Here is a 20,868-nt window from a genome sequence, read left to right as displayed (position 1 = left end):
ACAGTACACCAAAATCAAGAATACACCCGAGTACTCAGTTCGCACGCAACTAGCCAGGCAACCAGCAATCACCTCAATGGGTTTCTTCACTTCTCTACTAGGCAGAGAGTCAGAGACGCCGAATCTGCCTCCGAGTCGGAAAGTAATGTTACAAGCGCTTTGTCGTTGAACGCTCCCACACATACATCTAATTTCGGCCAATAAAAACATATGCAGCTTTGCAAAATGTCGTTCTGCATGCCAGAGCCACATTTCGATTCCAGTAAATGCTGATGGCTGGCCTTCGCTTCGTCGATGCTGCGTTGTCTGTGGCTGTATCTGGTGCGTATACATACGACGAGACCCAGATAGTCACTTTAGCGTGCCGAAACAGCTTTTATAATGTTGCAGAGAGCTGCGACAGCTGCGATATGCATGCCGCGCAGTGCATTGGCAGTGTCTCAGGTCCTCACGACAGCGTCACAACAGCTCGACCAATCGCAGGCGGCGGCGCGGTCCGCGGCGTGTCTCGAGGTGCCGGTAGTGCCGTTTGCATATATTCACTTAAAAAAAAGAAAAGTGGAGCTTGTTTCTGCTTAAATTTATTAGATAGTCGAGTTCGCAGCGGGAGAAACTATTATAAGCCATTAAAATCTCAATTTCTGCAAAAAGTGCTGCAGTGTCCCTTAAAGCCAATTCTTGAACTCCAACTTTTTTGAAAAACGAATTAGGGCACCTTGACGTGTCTGCATATAAAATTTTCTACACAAACACCCTTGGCTAGACCTCAACAATAAGGACTCCAGAACAAGAAGGGTAATAGCGGTAATAATTCCCATATTGCAACATTTCTCTGGGAAGGGAGGCAATATCTCACTGCCTGGCATGTCAAACAGTTTGCACTAATAGTCACCATTGCAGTGCTTCAACTACAGGTTGAGAATAATACAAAAATGATGACTTGATATATCATTTCCTCCCTAGCCAAAGTTTATATTAGTTTCTTTTAAAGCAGTCAGTGCAGCCACATATCAAAATACATGAATTGATAGCTATTATTTAACTAGTGTGGAGAGCAAAATAAACAAAATTGAGAAAGGCAAGAAGCAGCTGGGAAAGAAGGTGAAAGAATTATTGAAAAAGTAGAGAAATACAAAAGCTATGAGAAGTTTAAGAATTGCCAGTGAAGAAATTTGTTTGAGCTTTCATACAGCAATGACAGAAATCTAAAGGCATTACACTGCACGGCATTACACTACACTGCTACTTAGACGAGTTTCACTAAACATGCCTGGATCTGGAAAAGCCGAGCAGAGAAAACTGGCACCTTACTGCCAGCATACCAATGGGCCAGTCATCACGCAGAGCGGTTGGGAACAAAAGCAGTTCTCCCCTTTCATATTTTAAGTAGTCACAATTTCATCTGTCCTCTGGTTATGCTGACAAGATGTACCTATTACTGAGGGAGCTACATTGAGAAGCTTTCTACCAAATTTATTCACTCTTTATACTTAAGTCTTATGTTGTCATATTGTACAGTAATTAGAAGTGTAAGCTGGCCTTGAGAAATATGGCATGAGAATTGTACCAAGGCATCGCAGACTGCTTGTAAATCTAGCCAGTGAAGGCTTTATTAGCTCCCATTGATTTTTGGCCTATTCAGCTTATGAAAACGCCGTTTTTAGTGAAAGCTGCATTGGAATTGGAATCAATCTATAGACGTAGACTGAATTGCCCAGTGGACCTATAGGGATCCACACACAAGATAATTGTGAAAAAATTTTAATCTCCTTGAGGAGTTAGGGCACTTATATTCAGTAGAAAAGCCAAATGGTTGCCTGTTAGCAGTGCTTGGTTGCAGACTACAGCAGACTGAATGCTATGAGTATCCATCAGGCGTTATTTGAACAAGTAACCGCACCTCGGTCAAAGACAAACATAGTTCCTAATATCTTGAAACAAACAGATGCCAAACTTTTTGGCATGGTATTCTATTCTTGTGAAAACAAGAATGCAGCCCAATATATCTGCAAGCCTTGAATATAATAGAGCAGTATCACAATGCCAACCCACAAAGCAACCTTCAATTTGGCTGTTGTCACTAAGGGTGCAAGTTTGAATTTGTGAAAATGTGGCAATCTCTCACACTGCCAAGAAGGATGAGCCCTAAAGGCATCTCTTAAATTGGAAGCTGAAAGTTAATTAAGGAATACATTTTTCATACTGAGTACTAGTGAAGTACATTTAGAACACTCAGTCTAAGAGATATAATGCTGAGAATGCCTAGCTATAGGCAGGACCTACTGCAGGACACACTTTCGAACCGACCACAAGTGCTTATCTCACACTGGTAATGTGGAAGATTGCAAAATACAAGACATTCAGCAAATTTTTTAGGCTTATTCCAATGTTTACAAACCAGTGAAACACCCTGACGTTGAACCCAGAGAGCCAATGTGAAGGGCAATGTACCGCATTCAAAGAAGTGCCAGAGCACTACAGAGTAAAAAAATTGAAATCTCAGCCCTAAAATAATGCACCACTTCATGAAAATATACCTGAATTTTTTTTTGTATACAAAGTGCTACATTTTTCTCACGTAGCACCACTTCTCGATAGATGAGTCTGCATACCGCATGTTAAATATTGACGCACGTTACTCAATATTTACTTTCTCATCATTTGTTGTTTATCACCAGGTTGTGACTTGGGGACTTCTCTTGAGAGATGGGCAGAGGGCCATTTTTCCAGTTTCCAGCCATCACTGCATGCAGGAATAGTTGAGCTTACTCACCATTATCAAGACTTCAGATTGCCTATATTGGTAGGTGGCAATTGATTGCATTTTGGCCACTGAAAAAGAAGATAGGAGTCGCACTGAGACATGAAGCACTACTGTTGCTGTATATTCTAGCTCCCACGGGAGTATATACAGGAATGCTAGGAAGTGTCATCCACAACTTTAATGCACAGTATGAAGCTATAGTCTAACCGGTCTCAAAAAACTATGATCAGCACTCAACAAAAAAACACCCACACTCGTTTCCCACTTCAAGCATCATTCACCAGCTCACTGTATATGAAGCAACTAGAAACAGCAGCAGTCTTCAGTGTGTACAAGCATTCAGCAAGCACAGGCACAGACATATTGCCTTTAAAACTTTTCGTGTTACCTATTTGAAATTAACAGCTGCAGCATGCAGAGGCTGGTAGTAGATGCAAATAAGCTTCCTTATAAGCAAGTACAGTTTATTCCAACAAGCAAGGCATGATTACAATTACAACAAAAGAGAGTGCTCCGTTTACTGATGTTCATGCCTGTACATAGTTTTGAAAAATCACATTTGAAAATGACCCCTCCAATTTCTAAGATAACATGCAAATGAAAGTCCAAACATTTTATGTAATATTACAAAAGAATATGAATATGTTGATGTTACTGGTTATTGCACTGCTCCCACATGACCAAGGAGCAACAATGAAAATTAAATTTAGAAATGCAAACCTAACGTGACACCAATCCAACGCCTCGTTGTCGAGCTCTTGCTACAGAATAACTACTGCGCATCACTTTCACCCCTCTGTGCTACTTCCTTCCTTTTGCAATGTGGCCTGACAAAAAGCAAAAGAAGGATGGGAATGTGGCACGCCAACTGCACAGAGCCATTTCTTTTTATTACACTCGTCGCCATATATGTGGCGCACTGGTGACAACGCTAGGACTCAATGATGCTCAAGGCACCCATGTACTGTGCTACACAGTAAGAATTAAATCAGGGAGGTCTCGGGGTGTGTATTATTTTTTTTTTTTGCTTTGACACCAAGCTTCCCATCTCGAGCAAGCAGAATAAACTTTTGCCTAGTAAAGGCACCTGCTTCCTGCTCGCAACATCTTTGCACCATTGTACCTTGTGTAGTATGAACGACTTAACTTGAAACGTACTCGGACTTTACTTAGGCAAGTCGGCTTGGAGCACCAAGCCGGCTTCAAAATGCCCAAGTCAGCAGGCGCATTTCATCGAAGCTCACGTCAACTAGCTTCATCAAGTCATGCATGCGCTCGAATGCCGGGATACAGGGCTCGCTGTGATAGAGATTAACGAACATGTCATTGCAATAGTGCACACTGTGCAGCAATAAAATTACCTATTTTACTTAGCACTCATAAATGCATAAAAGCTAGAAGTGTTTTTAAAAGAAACATGCAACTAACGGGCGTTGCAAATAGCATTTTCTGCTTATTTTGGACCAATTATGTTTGAAGCGCACAACACTGTATATGACCGCTGATGAGCTTGCAGACGTTGCGGAGGGCTGCGCATTGCTCTCGTTTTTGTGCTCGATGCTCTCTTCAACACAAGACGGTACCACAGTTAGCTTAAGAAGAAAAAGAACTGGACTTACTCGTAAACAGGTTTCCTCATGCGATAAAAAAAAACAATGACGGGTTCTTGTAAGACCAAATCACAGCAAAATCACAGAAACAACAGTATCACAGGGTACTGTATTGTGTGAGACTAGTTCGGGAAACTTAGTTTTTACTTAATGTAAAGAAGTGGTAGTGGCCTAGTGCGATGTTTGTTTCATTTCATGCTCAAGACACTTCATTACTGTTTACGAGGAGGATCAGCACCTGCCACTGTGCCCCCAGTAGTCATCTAGTGGGAGCGATTGCTCGTCACATGGCGACCAGAATAAATAATTCGACAGCGATGTTAGAGAAACGCAGCCCCAGATCGAAAGCCTGTCTGTCGCGAGGTTATTGCAATGAATGTTTGAAAGGCCAAATGGCATGGATTTTAAATAAGCTGGAAAGGTGCTTTGCATCTGTAATGTGCTTGGTTAATAAGAAAGCATTTCCTTTGCTATGCACTTGTCATATTGCTGACAGCATGCAGTTTAACAATGAACTGCATTTTCTCTTGTGTGTTTGCTGTATGAATAGGTTGTCAAGAGTAGTCACTTTTCTACGCTTTTCAAATTTTGGTGATCCTTTATGGCCTTGCTCTTTTGTGCCAGCTGCTTTGCACACCTCACACCAGTAGAAAAAATGTTTGCAGTTTTCGAGACGGCACCAATGACTGGCACACAGGGAAGCTGCTTAATAGCAATGTGAGCACAAAAAAAAAGGACAGTTAAGTGATAGTTTTGTTGATGACTTTATTGCATCCTTCACTTTGTTGCAGTGTAACCATTTCACTATTCTCACTAGGTTTGCATACTTTATTTGTTTACAACACCTTTCATGAAAGGACATATTCTACAGACAAATACATGCACAGTGCAGCATTTGTGGATCTGTGGTGCACAACTGCCATGTGAAGAAGAAAAAAACTCCAATATTGCAGTCATATACAAATAATAATACTAGCTTGAGTTTATCCTATTGCACACATGTTGCCTTTTGTTCATTACAGCTGACAACTGGGAATCTGTCAGCCCTGCTGATGAGTTGCAGCCACCACCTGCCACTGCTGGTGAAATTGGGCAACCCGCAGCAGCTTTAGAAGCTATTAAGGGCACTTATCATGCTGTGCAGCACGATTCAACATCAAACACAGCTGCAACAGGCTGCACCAACACTCCACTTGATTCTGAAGCTGTTGCTGGTTGTACCTTTGCTGTGTAACAGCAATGCAAGGCCTCCAAGGGGGAGAATGGCCCTTTTGAAGAAAAGTCTCTCGGATGAAAATGAAGTCAAAACTGAAATTCTGAGCGACCAGCCTGCCATTTGAATACTGGTCCTCCAGGAACACCACAAGACGCAATGAGGCTGGGCAGCAAAGTAGAAGTTTGAGAATATGCAGGAGCTTAAGTAATTAAAAATTGAGGTCGAGAATCAGAGAAAGCAGCTGTAAAAGCAATATGTCCAGCTAAAAAGGCGTGAACAGAAGCTTGGAATCTTCAAGATGAAAAAAAATAAAAGAACTACACATTTTGCAATGTACTGCTACACCATAAAGAGCAAAATGGACTTGTGAACAAAAATGTGTAATTAGGCCATGCAAGTCCACGTTTGTATTCATGCATTTTTCTAAGTTCATGGCAGGCTGCAGGAAAATTACATGCCACTTTAAAAAAAATACTTTTTTGTGCCTTATCAACTTTCAAGCTTTTACACTTGATCACTGACAGGCCGAGTGATGGCATACTTTGAAGCAACAGTACCCCAACAAACAGTATGTGTGCTTGTCAAAGGCAAGTAGTCAACGTCCCTCTAAAGATGAGGCACCATTCACCCAGTCCAACTGGTTTGACGTGCTGAGAATGTATCAAAAGGGGTTGCATTAGTTTTTCAAACCCATTGAAAGCCCATAATTACCAGTAAATTCTTTAGTTACTAAATGTTCTTGCCTATTTCAAAAGCACCAGTGAAAAAACTAGTCCAAAGTGCACACAAACATTCATCAGATTAACTTCCCAATTTTGAACAGCAAAGCAGATTCTCCTACCGTGCACAAATTTAGATGCGGCAAGCAACATGCCAGCCAAACAGAGCATATTCTAGCTGAGCAGCCTTCACAATAATCAAAAATGAAACATCAACCTCTGCCATGGGGATGGCAACATTTAATATTTCAGTTCTTTTTGGTCTTAGACCTGCTATTTACCTGTTCTAGCAAACCAAAGACAGCTTTTTACCAGCACAGTAAGTGCTCAGCCCTATTTCTATAGCATCCTTGTTCCATCCGAAAGGATTGCAGGGCATGTAATCAACCTTAGGATGGGCTGACCATCAGTCGAGCTAACAATCAGACTGACTAGGAGTAACTCCCGCTGTACTTGCATAGAACACATTGGGTAACAATTTTCAGCTGATGGAATTGCTCTCAACCCAGTAAAAATGAAAGCCAATTGAATCTATGCCATTGCCTTTAGACAAAAAAATATAAAGTATTTTGGAATCATCATCAACTCGAAGAAATTCATCCCCATATTTTCAGAAATCACAAGCCCACTTTGTGAAGATTTGAATGACCACAGGCACTGTGCAAAACACTAAAACACTCAATCTCATCATAACGCAGTTGGTGATGGGTTCTATGCTGTTAGTTTGAGCTGTCAAAGCCGGTCATAATTTCAATAATGCTAGTTTTTATGTGATAAGATCAGTACAACCACAAAAAGACCCATGAAACATGCCTCAGAATCAATGACAGCAATGGCACGAAATGAAATTGAACTGCTAACTGAAATGTTTCTGCCCAAAACATTTCACTCTTACACCTGCAGGCATAACTTGACCATGCATTCTGCAGACAAATACATGCAAATTGTGGCCATTATTTATTGCTCTGTGCTGCAGGACTGCCATGTGAAGCAGTAACTCCAACATTGCAGCTTCTCTACACCCTCTAGAGACCAATATAAGACGGGTATACTCATTCGGGTGGGGGGGTATGTAGTAGAACCAGACTGGACTGCTAGAGGCAGTCACGTAAGCCACGGCTGCATGCATTCGCTTTCTCAGCCGAAAGGCAGCATTGTTCATAGCTATTGCAGCACTGGCATAGAGCCTCGAACACAAAGACCTGTATCCTGTTACACCGCGGGAAGTAAACGCGCTCCTTGAAGGGTACCTATTATTACCACCTGACCGTAAACAGGCATGTTCGTAAATTGTAAGGTCATGGCTCCAGCACAGGGGAGGGGTCAGGGCTGATAAAGCTCATGTAGCCACAGCAACAGTGAAAGCAGTAAGACTACTTGAAAATGCTGAGCCGACAACAGAAGGCAGAAGCATTGTGTATGCTGTCCTGCAAAGGCAAGACAGTCTTTTTTGTTTCTTTGCTGTTGTCAAGTAATAATGAACCCATAGTTGAATGTCGTGCCAGAAAGCAATATGTCCAGCTAAAAAGGCGTGAACAGAAGCTTGGAATCTTCAAGATGAAAAAAAATAAAAGAACTACGCATTTTGCAATGTGATATACATCACTATGCCTGGCGCTTGAGCCTGTTTCCAGCCTAACACTAATTGGCATGAAGAACAAAATGTCGAGTTGATTCCCAGGGGTTACAAATTCATGACTATAACACTGCTACTCATGCTTCAAGGTTGTTCCAAGGTGCTCTCAACAGGTTTCATATGCAACAAAAAAAACACATCAAGAGATATAGCTCTCCAAAACTAACAGCACCGTCTGACCCAACTTAGAGCACCATAGCTAGCACAATCAGTGAAACCAGATATACACCTCAAACTTGCCGCTTACAATGGAGGCAAAAGCAAGGCATTCATCTACTGTACGATGTCAGTGCATGTTAAAAAAACCAGGTGGTCTAAATTTCTGCAACCCTTAATCAAGGCATCCCCCATAGCCAGAGTTCCTTTGGAACTATAAAGCCTATAAACTGTACCCAACCAAATCATCAACCCCAAATAAACACTTGAAGCAAAGAGCTTCACTACGAGGGTTAGAGTTGAGCTTCACGTATGCTGCATGTCGCATGCGGTGTGCCACGACTGAGTGACGTCACACAGCCAAGGCCAGCTGCACAGCCCCCAACGCCAAGCTCCACAGGCATTACAGATACCCATAGGAACCCATGCATTTGGAGGTCATCGTAACTATAACTAATCATCACTTACTAGTTAAGGGGTGTTTAGCTAACATTAAATAGTATTCAGAAAGTGCAAGTCATGGTTACCTATCATTAACCAATAGTAATGGTTAGAAGTTTTGAGACATCCATAGCCGTCACATGGTGACATCGGCCGTGACATCATGACAATGTGACATCGTCATGACGTCACATCTGGCCATGTATAATAACCGGAAGTGATAATGACATCCCATTCAGTCATGACTGGTGGTGTTGTCACCAGGAGATTCACGCATATACGAAGCTGACCCTGCCGGGTGTTCCATCCCTGTGTCTATGAGGCACCTTTCAATTGTCACTTCCTCAAATGCCGCACCACAGAGCATGAGATGTCACCCATCTCATATCAGCTATGAAGACCAAGCGGGAATGAGTGCACTCCAACGCTGCTGGGCAGTGCTCCTTGCCTTCCTTGAGCGACAGATGCTGCGCCTTTACTTTGCTGTAAACGAAATACAGAACGCGATGAACTTAGACAAACTCGACATGGAAGCAAAGGAGAGTTAGCACTGGCGAACGGAGCAGGAGACTGAAGAAATTAACTTCTGATCCCGATGTAGTCACTGCTTTTCGCTACATATATCCAGGCACAGCAGAGCTAACCCATCTTTCAATTTTCTGATGTCAAACATGCAACAGTGGTGTCATAAGGTTGTTCAGCTCAGAATAGCGTCTTTGCTCTAGCAGTGGCCATCAGATCCTCATGAGGTTTCTACAGGGAAGGCTGCCATTGAAAAACTCTTCCTTTAAGGAGCATAGTCGTATTCGCCTCCTGCAAGATCAACACAGTGCCCTTGAAAAATAACAGTAGAAAAAAATTAGCTCGACACACAAGCTATCTTTACCTCCCATGAATTTCGTAAATATTTTTTCGTTAAGTAGGCTTCTGATGAAAGGAAATCGCAGCATATCACTTCTTGATGGACAAAAAATTAATTTTCATGATGGTTTATAGAAAAGTAAAGGAATAGTATCTGTCACAGTTTTCTGTGGACACCAGAACAACATAAGGGAAGGGACAGCATTTCAACTAAAAGCCTCCATTTTTCCTACTACATTGCGCACACTTCCAACAAACTCCGATCTGAAGGTGGAGTATGACAATGACTTTTTGACCAAACAAGCTGTATACACTCACGTCAAATGGACACTATGAACAAATGCGAAAGCTCAACTTTGAAGAGGCGATTAAAGGGCAGATGCTTGGTAACCTGTAACCTTGTAACCTGCTTTCTGGTGTCTTTGTGAATAAAGAAAACAAACATGTGGCCCTAAAAATAAGCCGACAGTTGACGAGGTCAAGGAAAGGGAATTTTGACTTTTTGCTACTGGCCTGAATTAGTACTGTAATCTGATCACAGTACACAGATTACAGTACTAATTAAGGCCAGTAACAAAAAGTAAAAATTAAAAAATATGTCCTACACTTTTCTAGGCCTCGCTGACGGCTTTCTTTCGTGTATCCTTACAAGCCCTTCATTCCCCCTTCATTATCTGCTTATTGTGCGCTATATATGTTATGATGTGATGTCCCATTGGAAATGCATGATCAAGTTTGCATCACACAATGTCATCGCCAATATATCAAAAACACCTTCAGTGTGGTGTGTTTGGCATGCCAGCGTCTGACAGTGGCGTCATCCCAAATGGTTGGCATGCATTTCCAGCATTCCTAGCAGCACTCCAGGAACACCCTCAGACAAGAGTTATCAGATTCGGCTGTCGTGGACCATGCCTGGCCAGCTGGTGACCTATCAAAAAATTGCAGCTGCAGACGGAGCCAGCCTGCATCAAACCAGCAATACACCAATCGGCAAATTTAGGGCAGCGTAAGTCTTTTCAATTTCAGCACTTAGGACAAGCTAACCATTTCGTGAGTATGCTTTCTGTTACACTGAGTCACTGCTGACACGGCAGTTTGTCGTTGAGAAGACTCGGTACCTTTAACACCCGCCCAACTATAGCAGCTTTAAAAATTTGTAACCTGTTGTTTTCTAGCATGTTCGAAATCACTGTATTGTACTTTCACTATTAATATTCATTGCCAATTAATGTCTGCTTATTCTGTATGTCATTGTCTTACATTATTGTGTTGTTCCCTGCTGTTGCCCTTCCTGCTTGGGCCTCACCAATGGCCTGCAGTAGGTACCAAAAAAAAGACTCGCTCTCAGTCGCGTATCAATCACATAAACAGCGCGGCGCTACATGAATGGGTAACGAAGCTGTATTCTAAAGCGGCCACTTTTTCAGAAAATTGAATCCCGAGCACACAAATTGACATATTTCGCTTTACTTCATGCACTAGCACTCGAGACAAGCTACCAGTTGCCGGTTCGTACACCGCGTGCAAAAATATTAATTACTTACCTGAACGTTGATGGAAACTTTAGCATTTGGACCGCCAGGGCTTTGCATTCTCACGTGAGCACAGCCTATGCAGCCTGTCGGCCCCGCATCAGTGATGAAAAACTCCGCGTCGGGGAAGTACTACATGAGCATCGGGCGCAGGTGCTCTGCTATGAGCAAGGTGACTTTCTCAATTCCGCGGCACACCGTTCATTGCAGAGTCCTCACGAGGTCTCTTTTGCCGTTTAGAAGGTGCCGGCGACATATATAAAATCAATGTCATAAGCAAGCTGCAGCATGGGAGGTACCGCTAAGGCATCATTGAGAGCAGCTTTCGCACTGCGTTCTTGAAGAACCGGTAGCGGGCGAGAAACTGCTCTTCATCCTACATCTATTGAATTTCCCCGATGACGAAGGGCTGGTCGAGGCATCTTTGGCAGGGAATGCGCTACTGAAGAAACCATATTCATTGCGTGGCAAACAAATTCACACAACGCAATCACGCTAGAACGTCGCTCCAGTGGGCGGCCATGTTGAAAAAACGAACGAAGTCGTCAAAACAGCCCAATAGCTGACATGAAAACTGACCAGACTCCGATCAAGTCGTCGAGCGCCGCTAGGCTGCCGTTGAAAAAAAGTACGATTTATGAAACGCGCTGCGGCCGACCTGAGAATGCCGAAGTCAAGTCCGAGTCAAGTTACATCTTTGATTTGGGGGGGTGAGTTAACATACGGATATACGTGCAGAGCCGCGCTCATTCAATGCATAGAAAGTTAAATAACAATGTGCAATTAACAGCAGCAGCAACGGGAAGTGAGCTTTTCAGCGCGCGCATGACACTGCCAAAACCTCTTCCCCGGCAGCGCGCGCGCGCGCACGCGCGCGCGCGCGCACGCACACACACACACACACACACACACACACACACACACACACACACACACACACACACACACACACACACACACACACACACACACACACACACACACACACACACACACACACACACACACACACACACACACACACACACACACACACACACACACACACACACACACACACACACACACACACACACACACACACACACAAAAGGTAATACATTTTAGCAATGAGAACGCAGCCGTCGCGTACGCTTCTTCCTGTAAGCCAGACGCCCAACCCCATTCACCCCCACCCTGTCCTCAGACGCGGATGAAAAAAAAAAAATCGTTCTGAGGGCAAGGAGGACCAGACGGCAGTGCATAGCCGTGATGTAGGTTCTACGTCGCCCTTGTCATGTGATCCTCCCTGTCCGACATGCAAAAATCGAGTTTGTGCGAAGCAGGCACCAGCACCAGTCGCTTCCTCTCTCTTCCTCTTTTTCCCTTTCTACCTGTGCTCAAATCACTAAAGACCACTTCCGACAGAGTTCGAATTTAAGTAATGGCTGTCAGTCAATGTGCCAGTATATTCCAGGCACTATAATTTAAAAACCATAGTTGGTCGAAAATATACGGAGCCATCCAATACAGTGCCTCTCATAGCCTGAATCCTCATAACAGAAGTCTTTGCCTCAATGTGCCAGTATATTCCAGACACTATAGTTTAAAAACCATAGTTGATCGAAAATATACGGAGCCATCCAATACAGTGCCTCTCATAGCCTGAGTCCTCATAACAGAAGTCTTTGCCGACACCATGCTGCAAACACCACACGTACGGGGGTGCATCCATATCGTGACGCCGTGGGGCAGCATAAAACTATGGTCCCTGGGGCCATAATCAAACTGCGGCAAACCGGGTAGGCCTGGTTAGGCAAGGCAAGGCGGGAATGGCTTAAGAATACCGCAGCAGTCTGAACAGCTGTTTCGAAATAATGAAGATCCTGTCGAAAGCACACGAGGAAAATTATTAAGTGCTGTTGAAGTATATTGACTGCACGATGATGAGGTTCGGTTGGGCTTAGTGGTCATAGCAGTCATTGCAGAGGGGCTGCAATTTTCGTCTTCCGAACGGTGCCAGGCCAAAGAAGTCTTGGCAGCCATATGTTGACTAAAGCGGCCGTGCAAATATTGCAGTTTGCTTGAAAAATACAAACATTCTCCAAGTTCTCATTCCAACTACTGCCGTCTCGAAATGCGGGTGCTTATAAATATTCATGAGTGTAACGAAGGAATTTTAACTATCGAATAATTCTGGCGATGTAGTCGGATTACTCAAGTTGAAAGAAAACGATGAGCGCCACCGGTGGCTTGGGTGCCAAGATGGCGGCCGCAAGATGGCGGCCATGGCGGCCGCGGCCGCCATCTTGGCACAAAAGATTCATCTGCAGAAAAAGAGAAAGGGGCCATTTTTTTTTACCCCACACCAGCTACACTAGTGTATCTAAAAACAATTGGAGGTATAGGAGATTTTCTACAATAGCGTCGCGGGTGTATGTTAAAAAAATGCCCCTAAAGTCAACTTACATTGAAATCACTGCCGGGCCAATGACGTCTTGGCAGCCATGTTGACTAAAGCGACCGGGCAGATATTGCAGTTTACTTGAAAAATACGAAAATCCTACAAATTCTCATTCCAACTACTGCCGTCTTGAAATGCGGGTGCTTAGAGATATTCATGTCTGCAACGAAGCAATTTTAACTGTCGAATAATTCTGGTGATGCAGTTAGATTACTCAATAGATCAGAGCGACCGCCATACTGGCACCCCACAGTCAATCGCCGAAAAAGACAAAGTCTACTTACATTCCGCTGAATTTACGTACCGAAGGCACGCAAGACTGCACTGAAACGAGCATTTCGCGATGCGCGTACTGCTATTTATACGTTTGGGTCATGTGATCCTAATCGGCCAGTTACAAAGCCATGGATGCAAATTGTAAGACAGAAGTCAATCCACAAAAACAAAACCAGAACTAAAAATCGACAACATCATAATTCGTGCTTTAGTGCTTAGGATATACTGGCTAATGTGCCGAGATACAGTGCTCTAGAATATTCTACAGCACTGTAGCCGAGCGCCAGCGTTCCGCTATGTGAGAGTGTGGCGCCATTTGCTATGAAAGCCCGCCGCGGGCAGTAGAGAGCGCTGCCTGTCAGGTGTGTGCCGTAGCGTCGTCTGCTGCCACCGCAGACGACGCGACGCGCTTCTCGCATCGTGATTATTATTATTATTTGAAACATTACTGCCGCCGATACAGGAGATTCCCCTACACCCCCACCCAGGTACGCAGGACTCGCGACTAGAAGCGCGCAAGGATAAATTGATTCTTCGCGGCCTCAGCCGCCAGGCGGACAACTTCATTTTGGGTCTCAGGGGTTTCGCTTTGGAGAAGGGAGTCCCAAGCTTCCGTATCATGAATGTTGGCCACTGCCCCAGGCGAAAAGGGGCATTGCCAGATTATGTGATCTAGTGTACCTCTCTGTCCACAGTGTTTACAGTTTTCGTGTTGTCTGTCTGCTTTTAAATGAAGCAGCCATACCGGGTTGGGGTCATTACCGGCCTGTGGTCTGCGAACACTTTTGGCCTCTTCGATGTTTAGCTCTTTATGTGGAGTGGAGAATGCTTTTCTGTTTAGTTTGTAGTATTCACAGATCTCGTGGTAGGTGTTTAACCTCTTCTCGGGTTCTGGGTTGTCGACCTGTTCGACGTTCGTCCGGTGGTAGATACCTCGGGCGAGCGCGTGAGTGGCTTCGTTTCCAGACACCGATTCGTGGCCTGGGGTCCATTTTATTGTGATCCTCTGTGAGATCTTCCTGGATTCGAGAATTTTCTTAGCCGCGGCGGATGACACTCTTTCTTTTGTCGAGTTCCAAATGGCTGATTTGCTGTCGCTTATAATCACTTAGCTTTGTACCGACGCAGGCTAGCGCAATTGCTACCTCTTCAGCGATGACCGCATTTCTTGTTTTTATAGACGCCGTGATTAGAGGGGCTCCGGCTGCGTCCACCACTGCTGTGACTGCAGATCCCGATTTCCCGGTGGCTGCGTCAGTGTACGCCACGGAGTTCGGGGTCAAGCTTGCTCATCTCCTTTTCGATGGCTTTGGCTCTCTCTTCTCTTCTCTTTCTGTTGTGAATGGGGCTCACGTTTCTTGGCTGGGAGGGATGTACAGGTTGGTTCTGTAGTTTTGGCTGAGGTTGATCTTGGGGTCCATCCCTCTGTCGTGCTGGAGCCCGACCCATTCTAGAATTTGCCGTCCAGTCTCGGATTGACGGAGTCTCTCCATTTCTAAAGCCGCATGAAGCCATTGTTTCTGTGCGCCCGTTACAGTCTTTATGTTAATCGAGGTGCAGTGGTGCTGGCTTTTACTGTCGCAACGACATGTTCAAGCTTAGAGACAGAGCAAGGAGAGGACGTGTTTTGTTCCGATGTGCAGGTGTGGATACTGTTCAAATAAGCAGCATGTGTCGTTCTCGGCGCCCACCGATGCTATGCGGTTGACGGAGTGGGGAAGAGCAATAAAAAGGCAACACACCTTCATGACAAGGTTGACACCTTCATGAGTAGTGTGTGAGAAACATTTTGAGGAAAGTTGCATCGAACGTTCGTTCCATATCACTGTAAACGGCGTGGTGAGCGAGATCGCGCGAGAGAAACCCCGTCTAAAGGCCGATACCATACCAACGTTGTTTGAACTGTACCCGAAATATCTAGTGCCCAAAAAGTTACCCAAGAGAAAAGAAAGGAACCTTTGCTTTCAGATGACGCCTCCAAAAAGACGCAGAGACTAATCTTGGCCGCTGAAAGTGATCGACAACACTGCGACAGACGAGACAGAAAGTTCCGCTTGTTATGACAGTGCGGCCTCGACGCAGTGGAAGAGTTGGTTTCACTCTCGCTAAGTTGCGCCCAGCTTTCACAGCAATCAGTCAAGAGTGGTCGCTCATTTATTGGCATCTTCATCCCAGTAACGTGGATGAAAGTTCCAAGTGCGTCCAAAGAGACTTTGTCCTATGCATTCTGCGAAGCCGATGCAAATGACTTTGGAAACCTATTCATTGAAAAAATGGTTACATTTAGCAAGCCCTTGCCTGAAGGTGGGACTGGTGTACTATGTTACGGGCTATGTCGCTAGAAAAGCTGTTGCTAAAAATGCATGCACTAGCTGCGCAGCCCAGTTATGTGTACCTCAAAAAGAAGCCTGGAAAGATGCTAACTCCTGGTTCACAGTTCACTTTGATAACGACGGGCTTATTTATCTCACTGGTGACCTAGCAACAACTGTAAGAGTCATGGAGGATGCATTATGTCTTTAGCAAAAACGAGCTATGTCGCTAGAAAAGCTGTTGCTAAAAATGCATGCACTAGCTGCGCAGCCCAGTTATGTGTACCTCAAAAAGAAGCCTGAGAAGATGTTAACTCCTGGTTCACAGTTCACTTTGATAACGACGGGCTTATGTATGTATGTATGTATAACTTTATTAGGGAGCCGGCAAACGACGGGTTAACGCGTCGTGACGCTGGCCAAGCGTCTACCCGGGGTTAAGCCCTACTCTGCACTACCTCATTTGACCCGTTTGTGGTGGGTGTGAGGCTTGTGCTTTTCGAGCGCACCCCGGGCCTGCTGGACGGCCCATAGTTGCATGTCCTTGTCTGTATTCTGCACAGCATCTTGAAGTTCCGGCGGGTATGTCCTGGATGCAGCTTCTGTCGGGAACCTGGCACAGTCCCACATGATGTGCCATTGGTCCGCCGGACCCACTTGACATACACTGCACATATCACTCGTGTAGATGTCTGGGTGGAGGACGTGTAGCATTGCCGGGGCTAGGAGTGACCCGGTTTGCATTTGCCTTAGGATGACCGCCTCCTCCCGACTAAGTGCCGGGTGAGGCGGCGGCATTGTCCGTCGAGCTAGGCGGTAAAATTTTGTCACTTCCTCGTAACTGGTCATTCTGTCTTTTGTTTCGAACCACCATTCGGAACGGTCCTTCTCGGAGGCGCGGAAGGTAAGCGCTCGCGCCGCCGAATGGGCCGTCTCGTTGTGATTCGGTGAGGATGCACAATCTCCCGCGTGCGCCGGGAACCACTTGATGCGGATAGTGTTGCCGCGGTCTTGAAGCTGGAGCTTACTGATGATGGCGGCCGCCGGCGCGCACACTCGCCCCTTGGCAAAGTTGCGCACAGCGTTCCTCGAGTCGCTGAGCACGGTGCGACACTCGGCCTCCGAGATCGCCAGGGCGATGGCAACCTCCTCGGCGTCTGTGGCGTCCGTGCACCGCACGCTCGCTGCCGTTGTTTTGATGCCGGTAGCCGCCGCGACGGCCACTGCCACGAATCCTTCTCGCTTGTATTCCGCAGCGTCCACGAACCGGGCGTGCGGGTCCTGGGCGTGTTGCTCGACGATGACTTTGGCCCGCGCCTGCCGCCGTTCTTGGTTGTACTCGGGGTGCATGTTTTTCGGGATGGGGTCCACGTGGATGTGGGCCCACGCCTCATCGCTGATATCGCACGATTGCCGACTGGGAGCTCGGGGATTGTAACCCAGGGACGTCAGTATGCTGCGGCCTGTCTTGGTGGTAGAGAGGCGCTCCATTTGCGCCGTGAGCTGCGCCTCGGCTATTTCTTCTAAGGTGTTATGGACGCCGAGCTGCAGGAGCCGAGCCGTACTCGTGGTCCCCATTAATCCCAGCGCCGTCTTGTAAACCCGTCTGATCAGCGTGTTTATCTTTGTCCGGTCAGCGGCCTGCCAGTTGAGGTAGGCCGCAACGTAGGCGATGTGACTGATCACGAACGACTGGACGAGGCGCAGAAGACTGTCTTCACGCATGCCTGCCCATCGTGTCGAGACTCGGTGTATGAGCCGGATAGCGTCCATTGCCTTGGTGGTGATCTTGTTGATGGTCTCGTCGTTGCGGCCGTTCTTGTTTAGTAGCAGGCCCAGGACCCTGATCTTGGGAACTTCGGGGATGCGCTGCCCCGATGCAGCCACGATCTTTATGTGATCGCACTCCCGAGGGGGAGCGCGTTTCCGTCCCCGTTGTAATGGTGTGAGGACGAACAGCTGGGATTTGGCGGGCGAGCACACTAGGCCTGTGCCGTTAAGGTGTTGCTCGATGGCAGTAACAGCCTCTTGGAGCTGCTGCTCAATGCTGGCGTCGGTGCCGCCTGCCGCCCACAGGGTAATGTCGTCGGCGTAGATCGTATGCCGGACGCCGGTCCCCTCTACTGCCCTCGCTACCCCGATCATGACAAGGTTGAAGAGCAACGGCGAGATGACTGAACCTTGCGGGGTACCCGTGCTTCCGAGCTTGTGTTCGGGGAACTTAAGGTCTCCGGCGTGCAGTTCCACCGTGCGGTTGGTCAAGAAGTCTTGGATGTAATTGTAGCTCGCTACCCCCATGTTGAGTCTCGATACTTGTGCTAATATGGCTGAGTGTTTGACTTTGTCGAATGCGCTTTGTAAATCAAGTTCCAGAATTACTTTGCTGTCTTGTGTCTTGTTGTCGATTATTTCTTGTTTAAGTTGTAGCATGGCATCTTGTGTGCTGAGTCTGCGCCTGAAGCCGATCATCGTATCCGGATATAGGTTTTCCTTTTCCAGGTACTCCTGCCATCGGTTGGAAAGCACGTGCTCAAGCACCTTGCCCACGCAGGACGTGAGCGAGATGGGACGCAAGTTGCCGATATCCGATGGCTTGCCCGGTTTCGGGATTAGGATTGTTCTTGCCGTTTTCCACTGTCGGGGGAGCTTGCCCGAACGCCAGCATTCGTTATAGTAGCGGGTTAGGGCCTCGATCGATGCATAGTCAAGGTTACGTAGCATCTTGTTGGTAATAAGATCGGGGCCGGCTGCTGAGCGGGCGTTGAGCTCGTGCAGCGCTGCCCGTACCTCTGACATGGTAATGTCTCGGTCGAGCCACGCGTTCGGCAGCCCCCCGTATGGCGGGTGGGTTTCCGTTGGCGTGTGTGGCAGATACTTGGCTTCCAGGGCCTTGATAACGGAGTCTTTTCCTCGTTGTTGTGTGGCGGTGTGTATGAGGCAGGCCAGGCGATCGCGCTGGTGTGACTTGGTCTTAGTTTCGTTTAGGAGGTGCCGAAATAGATTCCATGTGCAACCACGATGTAGTTGCCCGTCAGCTCGGTTGCAGACTTCGTTCCACTGCTGACGGCACAGGACCTTGCAGTGATGTTGAATGGCCCTGTTTAAGTCGGCCACCTTCTTTCTCAATTTGCGATTCAGCCGTTGCCGCTTCCAGCGCGCCTGTATCGAACGTTTGGCCTCGATGAGATGGGCCAGACGACTGTCCATAGCTATGATGTCCTCGTCCGTTTCAATGGTCTTGGTGGCCGAGTGCACTGCATCGCGGAGCTCTGCCGACCAGGTTTCAATGTTTGTGATGTCTTGCGGTGTGGTTGGTCGTCCCTTACGGAAACCGTCCCAATCCGTCCATTTGTGTGTAATGGTGTTGCCCCGGAATTGATTGGGAATCGTAATTTCGAGGATGTAGTGGTCACTGCCCAGGTCAACGCCGGTGTTGCGCCATGTTACTTTGCCAGTGTGGTCGTTCTTGATGAATGTAAGGTCTGGTGTGGTGTCTCGTGCTACGGAATTGCCGATTCGGGTAGGATGATTGGGATCCGTAATCAGGGTGCAGTCGTGGTCCAGGGTATCCTGTAGTAGGTCCCGTCCCTTTGCCGTGTCTTTCACGTAACCCCACGCTCGATGGGAGGCGTTGAAGTCTCCTCCAATCAGCAAAGTGTTGCCTTTAGCTTGGGTGCTGGCTGTGTGTAGCAGGGTCTTGAATTTTTGTGTTTGGTGCTTGGGGTTACTGTATATGTTAGCTATGAACAGGCTGTTTTTCCGTTGTTTGCTTGGAATGATTTCGGTGAAGGTGTATTCCACCCTGCTGCGGCCGTGTCCGAGCTGATGTTCAATGAACGGGAGCCCTTTGCGGACGAATGTGCAGACGCCTCGTCCCTCCGCTGGGCTAACGTGAGCGCGATACCCAGCGAGGGTTGGGTTCGCCGTCACCGTTTCTTGCAGCAGAATGATGTCAGGTTTTTTATCTCACTGGTGACCTAGCAACAACTGTAAGAGTCATGGAGGATGCATTATGTCTTTAGCAAAAACGAGCTGCACGAGGAAAACATGCAGGAGATTTCAGAGTCTGCAGTGTTTGCCTTTTCTGCAATTAGGGTGTCCCGAGCATGCCAAGAAAACTTTAGCAAGTGTCCTCAAGTTCTATATTCTTTTAAGATTTCGATTTTTATGAGTTGAAAGGAGCGTGAAGTGCAAAGGCAGGGGCGAAAATATTTGAAGTTGCGTCATTGCCACTAATTTGCATTGATTCCACGTTTGGATAAAGATACGAGACTAGTGCTATTAACAGCTTGCTTAGAGGAAGTATTCAGAGACTTGGAATGGGAGCAGTTAAGGATAAGGGTAGATGGATAATACCTCAGTAATCTGCAATTTACTGATGACATTGCCTTGCTAAGTTACTCGGGAGATGAACTGCAAAGAATGATTGGTGATCTAGACAGGAAAAGTAGAAAGGTAGGCTTGAAAATTAATATGCAGTAGACTAAGGTAATGTTCAACAGCCTCGGAAAGGAACGTCCTGCCCACTTATAACATCCGCAGATATAACGAACGCTCGCTTAGTACGAACGAGCGCGGTGCTACCGTCAAAATATATATTGGGGCAATGGCCCAGTGTCTCACATAGAACGAACTGTTGTGGCCTCAACACTCGGTTAGAGCGAACGCGAAGCTGTCGGGCCCCCGTAGTTGACCGAGCCGGCGGTGTTTGGCGCGGTTTCGCTCGACTGCGAACCCGCGGCAGGCGAATTTCGCGCACTTTGTGTTCCCCTGACACGACGCGAACACAGAGCGCCCAAAGCGCCCCCCTGCGCTCCTTTGCGGGTAAAATAAAGTAAAAAAAGAAGAAGCGCGCGATGAAAAATGAAAACGAAAAAGCGCGCGCGCGCGGTGACGAAA

General features: G+C 46.5%; 1 protein-coding gene across 1 annotated transcript in view; it reads right to left on the bottom strand.

Moving 5' to 3' along the window:
- LOC146184697 (uncharacterized) overlaps positions 1-13,708 on the bottom strand; it is a 32,058-nt gene extending 18,350 nt beyond the window's left edge. Inside the window, exons 1-2 of the mRNA XM_084608604.1 lie at positions 13,666-13,708; positions 2,774-2,832 (exon numbers count right to left, since the gene is read on the bottom strand). Of these exons, the coding sequence (XP_084464730.1) occupies positions 2,774-2,824 (51 nt within the window). The 5' untranslated portion in view covers positions 2,825-2,832; positions 13,666-13,708. The remainder of the gene's footprint in view (positions 1-2,773; positions 2,833-13,665) is intronic.
- Positions 13,709-20,868: the final 7,160 nt, after the last annotated feature.

Source organism: Amblyomma maculatum, chromosome 7, assembly GCF_055883805.1.
Source record: "Amblyomma maculatum isolate TAMU_Amacu chromosome 7, ASM5588380v1, whole genome shotgun sequence".
NCBI classification, from domain to species: Eukaryota; Metazoa; Arthropoda; class Arachnida; order Ixodida; family Ixodidae; genus Amblyomma; species Amblyomma maculatum.
Note: the sequence above shows the minus strand (reverse complement) of the source record. Positions and strands in the feature narration are given on the sequence as shown.